The sequence below is a fragment of the Cryptomeria japonica genome, chromosome 2 (genome assembly GCF_030272615.1).
Source record: "Cryptomeria japonica chromosome 2, Sugi_1.0, whole genome shotgun sequence".
In the NCBI taxonomy this organism is placed as follows: Eukaryota; Viridiplantae; Streptophyta; class Pinopsida; order Cupressales; family Cupressaceae; genus Cryptomeria; species Cryptomeria japonica.
Window position 1 is genome coordinate 181,583,055 of NC_081406.1, and position 8,870 is coordinate 181,591,924.

At 36.4% G+C, this 8,870-nt stretch overlaps 1 protein-coding gene across 1 annotated transcript; it reads left to right on the forward strand.

Moving 5' to 3' along the window:
* Nucleotides 1–1,698: 1,698 nt before the first annotated feature.
* Nucleotides 1,699–6,874, forward strand: LOC131053652 (heat shock 70 kDa protein 4). Its single transcript, XM_057988259.2, has 2 exons — nt 1,699–2,086; nt 4,854–6,874. The coding sequence occupies exons 1-2, from the start codon at nt 1,876–1,878 to the stop codon at nt 6,602–6,604; spliced, it is 1,962 nt and encodes a 653-aa protein (XP_057844242.1). The 5' UTR covers nt 1,699–1,875; the 3' UTR covers nt 6,605–6,874.
* Nucleotides 6,875–8,870: the final 1,996 nt, after the last annotated feature.

Genomic DNA, 8,870 nt, shown 5'->3' on the forward strand with positions numbered 1-8,870 from the left:
TCCAAATAACATGAAATCTCTTTCAACAAACCAAAATTCCATCTCAAGAAAACCTTGTGGCAAAAATTTCACCTCAAACTCAGGGTAATGCTAATTCTGATTGATCCATGCCTTTATCTTCTCCAACGTTGGCGAAATTCTAATGAATTTGGTAATCACTATGTAATATTTTCTAGTCTTTCCACTTTTGAGTTAAGAAACCCATTTAGGATCCATAAGGTTGGAATTTCCTCCTTTACCACTAGATTAACATTCCCAACCATGGATTTGCCCATGATCTACTTAGTTTCATTAAGGTGCCTCTCCTCTTTACCTTTGCCTTTATCCTTATTATTCATTTCCTTCTTCGATCGTAGGGTAGAAAATAAGGGCATTCCTTTGCCCCACCGCACAAACGCTCCTAGGCTCTACATTTGTTGCTTTCTCTATTGCTTTACTAGAACTGACCCATTGCTCACCATCACATATTTTTCAAATTTACATAATAATATAACATCTCCTATTGCCTTTGGGAAGGAAATAAACTTGTCAATTTTCTTTCTAAAATTGAGATCAAGGAAGATGATAAATTAATAAGCAATGACAAAACACAATGGCCAGGGTTTGAGGAATTTTGGAAGGCTCATAAAGGCTGCTAATTCTCTCTTTGTTTCCCCATCAAATTCATAATTCTGCTTAACTCAATCATTCCACACTTACGACTCAGACTTGTTAGTTCTAAAATTGTTATTTTGAAGTAATAACACTCCAATACTCTAACAATGCTTTCCAATACCTGGTGCTAGTTTCTTTGCTCAAATGGAAGTTGTATTTCCTTGGTCTAGTTATATGAGTTGAATACCACTTCTTGTTACTCGTCTTCTATTGTTAGGTTGTATTCCCTTGATCTACTTATCTAAGTTGAATACCACTTTCAGTTAAGGCAGAACCCAAAAGAGAAAACGAAGAGAAGGCTGTAGGCCAAAGATGAAACACACAGACGTAACCAAAAACGACAATTTTTAAAATATATTTTAGATAAAATTAAAATAAAAAATGGTACAAACTTCATATTTTTTTTTTTGGCTTAAACCTTTTAGGGCAACTTCCTAGAAACTCCTTACAAAACGTAATTAAAAAAAAGACACCACCTACCTACCTAAAGGAGTACAAAATTCCACGAACCCTAGACCAATCTTGAATATCCTCGTGTCTTTTGACAATTTAAACACCGTTTAAAACACGAACTACGCGTCAAGCCCGCCAGCACTGACTTTTCCACGTAAGTATTGAAAGCTTAAGCACGAAGAGATTTTTTGTGGAAAATAAATATCAACAAAAATAAAAAAACAAAAAAACAAACAAATTCACTTAATTTCAAATTTACAAGTTTACCAAGTATGAGGGTAAGGTATAAAGCAAAAAGCAATCCGGCTAAAAATATCCGCAACTAAGTGAAGATTAGTGATGATATTAAGAGGAAATTAGTGATTACTTAAAATAAGTAAAATCGACAAAAGTAGCCCTCCAATAGATCGTTGGAACGATTTCGAACGCACATCCGACGGCTCACATTGGACAGCCCCGGGCCAAAGGACGGTCAGACTTTGTGCATTTTCAACGGTTGCGATCGCACCGTCTTAGGAAAAACGGACGGCTGGCAACGATTCGAAAGTTCTAGAATTGCAGTTAGCTTTTCTGATCTGATATTTTTAGAGGCCCGGCTCCTATTTCTACCACTCTCACACATTGCTCTTCTACCAACGGTGGGAAGGGATTTTAGGTTATTCTTTGCCCCTTTCGTCACATTACACAGTGATAACCTAATTCTTTTTAGGGTTTTTCTTTTTTTCGTTCTTCATTCTTTCTGTGCTTCGATCTACAGTGTGAGGGAAAATGAGTAAGGGAGAGGGGCCTGCTGTGGGAATCGATCTTGGAACCACGTACTCGTGCGTGGGGGTGTGGCAACATGATAGAGTGGAGATCATTGCGAACGATCAAGGGAATCGAACCACGCCCTCTTATGTGGCGTTTACCGATTCCGAGCGCCTCATCGGAGATGCTGCCAAGAATCAAGTCGCGATGAATCCGACCAACACCGTTTTCGGTATGTTATTCATAACGAAATCTGTAGATTTGGCTTATTTTCTGTTTTAATATATAAGTTGGGCTTTTGTGTTTTCTTTGGTGTTGAATATCCCATGGGACTGTAACTGGTGTTTTTTTTTATTGCTTTGCTTTGAGTTGAATGTAAGCACTGGTAAAGTAGTCGCGGGAGGGATTGATGTTTTTGCTTATGGGATGTGCAGTCGTATCGGATTTATTAGGATGGATCTATTCATTCTGGTTCTATATAGAGGGGAACGGATCCTGTGTTTAATTGGATTCTACATTTTTGATTTCTTTTGGTCCAAATATCTGTATTCCTAGGTTTTAGGCTCTGTAGCCAGTGTAAAACAATGTTTTTGTATGGTGTTGTTGGGTTGGAATGTGGCACAGATTCATTATTTGAATCTCCGGATTAGGTTTTAGAAGGTCTCCTCTATGCTGTTGAAGGATTTGGGTTTTGATTGGTAGGATCAACGATTGAAGGATAGTACCCACGTATCCAGTTTATTGGGTAGTCAGTAGTGAGACTAAAGGTTGTCGGACTCGTCTTGTGTAATTAATTTCTTCCAATTATTAAGTCATGTACACCGGGCGGTACACGTAAAGTTTGGTTGTTTTCGTACATGTTTCAATTTTTGTTTCCTAGATATTTTTGATGGGGTTTTTTGGGGTTAGTGGAAGGAGTACGCTTGTTGATTATACAACAAAGTATGTTTTGTATATGAACGATGGCATTCGAGATGTATAAACTAATCATAACCCAACTGTTTACCATTTTAAATATTGATATTGTGGTAATTGACGTCTTTTTAATTTTATAATCGTTCAAGTATCACAGTTGAAATTTCCATCCCTTAGAGTAGTTTACCTTTTTAGGTGAGGATTTTAATTGATCATTTGAGCTTGATTAAGATTTAGGTGGGATTTCCTCTGGATTTTTCATTGTAAAATAGGAAGCCTCGCCTCGCTTCGCTTCGCATTTTTATCTTCTAGATGTGGTATTGGAAAAGGGAGGCTAAAAGTACAATGTTTTTTTAATCTAATATCTTTAATTACCGTTTTATTGCTATAATTTGTCACCTGATGATTATCATTACCTCTTAATATCTGAGCAGAAAAATACGTAAAGCCATGGGACCCCATGATTTTAAAAGTTTTAAATCTTGTGCTTTCCTGTTTTTTGTTTGGTCTAGTTTATGGATTGGTTCCTTTAGTTACGTAGATGTTTGCTTGATATTTTTTGTTTCTATCGTCTCTTTATTTTAAAAGGCTGGTAGTCATACCATAAGGCGATTAAGGGTGTGGTCATGTGGATAGGGCGGCTTCCTTTAAAATTCTATGGAATATTTTAAAGTTGGATGGTCCAGTGGATTGAGAAGTGCTGTTTAGTGAAATTCGGTGGAATGAATTGTAAATTCGAAAGTAAAAATAAAAGATCATTTTTTTCTTGTGGAAATTTAGAATTTAGAATTATTGATAAGCGCCAGATCTGATGGAGCAAATTTTATTCACAACCCAATTCTGCGGTACTTCTGGTTCTTGTTCATGAAAAGTATTTAATTAATTTTGTAGCCTATTATTTTTGTTTCATGCGATCTCTTGCTCTCTGAAAATGGATCTTGAAGCCTCCTATGAGATTTAAGTGTTTTACTTACCTTTGCTAGCCATAATGATAGTAAGACATTATGGAAGCCTGGAAATTGTTATTGTTTCTGTCATTGCCTTATATCACCTTTTTTATTATAATGAATGGGTAGAGTATATAATAGTAGGTATTAGTATGGATGCAAATCGTTTATTACCTCCCCTGTAGCAATGTTTTTTAATTTAGTTTGGTTATCCTTTTCGAAGAAATGAATAAAAAAATATTATTTGCTTTTTAGCCTATTACCTTATTCTTTTGTTTCTTCCCTAGAAGCAACATCTGGGTTTTAAGCCCTCGTTCTATGGGACGCTTGCTGCAAGGTCTAGGAGTGTTTTAACACATTTATTGATTGAGATGATTTGTTTCCCTAACCATTTTTGGTCAAATATTTACAAAAGGGATAAAACGGTTTGTACTTTCACTACTTGTTTCAGCTTCCATCCTAAACAATCAAATTAAACATAATTTGAAATTTTAAGTTGATTTTTGCATAGTTTCAGCTTCCATCCGAAACAATCAGATTATTCTTAATTTGGAATTTTAAGTTGATTTTTGCATAATTCACTAACAGTTTCAATTTTCACCTACATGATGATCACCAATCACTATATTGAGCTTTTTTTGTATCGTTATGCATTTGTAAATCTCGAGACTTAAACGGCAACTTTTACATCTTGAAATGGAAATGATCTCAATCAGATGAGTGCATTAAGACATGATTGGGGGCCCTCTTACCTCGTCTTTTAATTTCTATTTTGTAGTGATTCCTTTAAAATTATCTGCACATTCAAAATGCGAACTTTGCAAGTTTCTAGCCCTAGATGTACTGTTCTCTCATCTCATGGATATGTGCTTGTTCTATTTATTGTCGTCCATAAATTCTAGGTTAACATATGTTTGTTAGCCCTAGTTAATGATTCTGTTTTGCTGGCTGTGAGAAATATTTGTTTAAAAGAAATGTTGTACTGTTTTTCTATTATGAGAAATGTTTCTCTTGATTCCAGAACCGTACTACTAGGTTTCTTGATTGAACTCGTCTACGGTTTTAATGGAAATAGTTCTTGTGGATCGGTTAATTCTGTGATTGTATCTTATCTGATGCATGTTTATGGCCTCACAGATGCAAAGCGGCTTATTGGAAGGAGAATTTCGGACCCAACAGTGCAGAGCGACATGAAACTATGGCCTTTTAAGGTTGTTTCGGGACCTGGAGAAAAGCCAATGATTGTTGTTAACTATAAAGGGGAAGAGAAGCAATTTGCTGCAGAAGAGATCTCATCTATGGTTCTCATCAAGATGAAAGAGATTGCCGAGGCATACCTTGGAAATGTAGTTAAGAATGCAGTTGTCACAGTTCCTGCTTATTTTAATGACTCTCAGAGGCAGGCGACAAAGGATGCTGGTGTCATTGCTGGTTTGAACGTAATGAGAATCATCAACGAGCCAACTGCTGCTGCCATTGCCTATGGTCTAGACAAGAAGGCCACCTCTGTTGGTGAGAAGAATGTTTTGATTTTTGATCTTGGTGGAGGAACATTTGATGTGTCTCTTTTGACTATTGAAGAGGGTATTTTCGAAGTCAAAGCGACTGCTGGAGATACTCATTTGGGAGGTGAGGACTTCGATAACCGATTGGTGAATCATTTTACGCAAGAATTTAAGAGGAAATACAAGAAGGATATCGGTGGTAATCCTAGAGCCCTCAGGAGGTTGAGAACAGCATGTGAAAGAGCGAAGAGGACACTGTCTTCAACTGCTCAGACCACTATTGAGATTGATTCCTTGTATGAAGGCATTGACTTCTACTCTACAATCACAAGGGCTAGGTTTGAGGAGCTCAATATGGACCTCTTCAGGAAATGTATGGAGCCTGTTGAGAAGTGTTTGAGGGATGCCAAGATGGACAAGAGCACTGTTCATGATGTTGTTCTTGTTGGAGGTTCCACTCGAATCCCAAAAGTACAGCAATTGTTACAGGATTTCTTCAATGGCAAGGAGCTATGCAAGAGCATCAACCCTGATGAAGCCGTTGCTTATGGTGCTGCAGTCCAGGCTGCAATTTTAAGTGGAGAAGGAAATGAAAAAGTACAAGATTTGCTGTTGCTTGATGTTACTCCACTGTCCCAAGGATTGGAGACAGCTGGAGGGGTTATGACTGTTTTGATTCCTCGAAACACAACTATCCCCACCAAGAAAGAGCAGGTCTTCTCTACGTACTCTGATAATCAGCCTGGTGTGTTGATTCAAGTCTTTGAAGGTGAGAGGGCAAGGACTAAGGACAACAACCTGTTGGGCAAATTTGAACTCTCTGGCATTCCTCCCGCCCCAAGGGGTGTCCCTCAGATTACCGTCTGCTTTGATATTGATGCCAACGGTATCCTTAATGTCTCTGCCGAGGATAAGACAACAGGCCAGAAGAACAAAATTACCATCACAAATGACAAGGGAAGATTGAGCAAAGATGAAATTGAAAAGATGGTTCAGGAAGCTGAGAAATACAAGGCTGAGGATGAAGAATTGAAGAAAAAGGTGGAGTCTAAAAACTCACTTGAAAATTATGCATACAACATGAGGAACACAATCAGAGATGACAAGATTGCAGGGAAATTGGATCCAGCTGACAAGAAAAAGATTGAGGATGCGGTGGATGAGGCCATAAGCTGGCTGGATGGAAACCAGTTGGCAGAGAAAGAAGAGTTTGAAGACAAGCTGAAAGAGCTGGAGTCCGTCTGCAATCCAATCATTGCTAAAATGTACCAGGGTGGTGAAGGTATGGGTGGATTTTCTGGAGATGATGATATGGGTGGTGCTTCTGCATCAGCTGGAAGTGGTGCAGGTGGTCCTGGCCCCAAGATCGAGGAAGTTGACTAAGCATGCATTTTTTTAATTTGTCATTTTGCCCTGTTACAGGGATTTAGTAATCTTGCTATTCAAAAACCTTGAAATCCGTTTCAGTTTTTTGTTATTTTTAATATAAGTTTTATAACTCATTTACGGCTCAATGCTGTCCTGGAGATTTTCTGGTACTCTGCATGTTTGGCAATGAACTTGTTAAAGGGATATAGCAAGTTCTGCCGAGGCAGTAATGTTTCAATCCATTTTGTTTCATATTTTTAATACAGTTTAATACTTTCAGCATAAGGCTCTTTTGATGATTTTCCTATTTGCATTTATTTAAACCTCTTACGAGGAGCGTAGTGCTATTAAGATGGGAACGGTTCAAATTGTAGGGGGAATCATAGAATATTTTGTTCGATACGTGGGTTCGATACGTGGGTTCACATAGTTTTTCAATTTAAACACGGTATAGGATAAAATATTTGTTTCTGAATTAAATTTATCTGTAGCTTATGATAAAAACGGAGCCCAAGGAAAATCTGGGTATTTAACAGAATAAACGGATGAGCATAGATTTTCTTCTATTGGACGGCCTTGCGCAATGACACTGTATGCATTGTTTTGTGTCTGAACTAAAATAGGATGCATGATATACTGTATGTTGTGTACTGTGTACTGAACGGATTTTGTCTCCATAATATAATCAGGTTGTTGGTTGTAGACTTCCATGCCTCTTTTTTCAAATGAATTACTTGTTTATTTCACAGGGAGGATGCAGTTGGCTGTAAAACGCCATTAATAGATGTTTTGTTTTATATGCTGCTTAATATTATTAGCCTTTAATCACTCTTGTTAGTTACAGTTTTTTTTTATATATAGTTATTCAATTTTTTATTAATATTGCATTAACAGTTATGATTTTAAATCTTTAATTGAATGAAATGTACCTTAAGTTGTAAAAAACAACCAAACATTTTAGTTGTAAAAAGCAACCAAAGATGTGAACCTGAGTAGTACAAATATTGGGTTTTTTATGGGTATCAGTTTCAGCTTTTTTGGTTGTTTAGGACATTTTGACAAAAGGTATGCTGATTTGACATTATATTTGATTTTGAATCCATAATTGAATGAAATGTACCTTTGTTTGTAAAAACCAACCAAATATGTGAGCATGAGCTTTTACTTATGTGAGGTTCTTTGTGGCGTATTGGTTTCATCTTTTTTTTTGGCTGTTCAGGAAACTTTTTTATTTTGACATCATATTTGATTTAGAAACCATAATTGAATGAAATGTACTTTTAGTTGGAAAAATAATCAAAACATGTTAGAGTGATCCTTATTTGACATCATATTTGATTTAGAAACCATAATTAAATGAAATGTACTTTTAGTTGGAAAAATAATCAAAACATGTGAGAGTGAGCCGTACAAATATGGGGTTCTTTATGGAGGTATTGGTTTCATTTTTTTAGGACACTTCTGACAAAAAGTTTGCTGATTTGACATGATGTGGCTCTGAAACCTTACTTATAAGCAGGGACTTGTCAAGTAAGAATTTTGATAAATCTGAACCTAGGGTATTCAACTACTGGGTCCTCTCTCAAATTATTCCTATAATTTGATGATGTTTGTTTGTTACAGTTTTTTTCCAATATATTGATGCTACAATTATTTATTTAATCTCTCTTACAATTGCCTGTCTGACATTACCTTCTTTGTGTGAGTTGTTTTATTTGATTGAATAACTGTTTGATATCTATATTTATAATAACTTTCAAAACTTAACAGGGACTGAAAGGAATTCAGTGCATGGGTATTATAAATAGAATTTAGTAAACCTCAGAGCTCAACTGAGACTTGAATATGTATTGTGTGCAACATTATACGGTGGAAGATTAAAGTTGTTTTTAGAACTGTATTTTGTAAAAGTAGGTTTGAAGAAATTCGCGAGTTATCTCATAATAAAATCATGGGGGGACAGTTGATTGAATGCATTGTAAAGGTATAGTTGTGAAGTCGATAGATATTGAATGGTTGAGGTAGTTGGTTTGCTATCCATAAGTCGCTGTCTAACGGCTCTGAAATTCTTTGTGGGTGTTGAACATCACTGAAAATATCGTCTGATGGTGAACGTGCGGCTATTGAACGGCCTTGCTTGTCACAACGGGGCAGTTGGTAGCAATCATTGTTAGCCAATTCATGTCCCTGGAGTTTGTGAGTTTTCTTCAAATTTATTGAATAATTAACTTCAATTTAATTTTTTTAAGGAATATATATTTATAACGGATAATCTTTGAGA

Coding starts and splice junctions, on each gene's coding strand:
- LOC131053652 (XM_057988259.2), top strand. CDS start 1,876: ATGAGTAAGGGAGAGGGGCCTGCTGTGGGAATCGATCTTGGAACCACG. Junction 2,087..4,853: donor TCCGACCAACACCGTTTTCG/GTATGTTATTCA, acceptor ATGGCCTCACAG/ATGCAAAGCGGCTTATTGGA.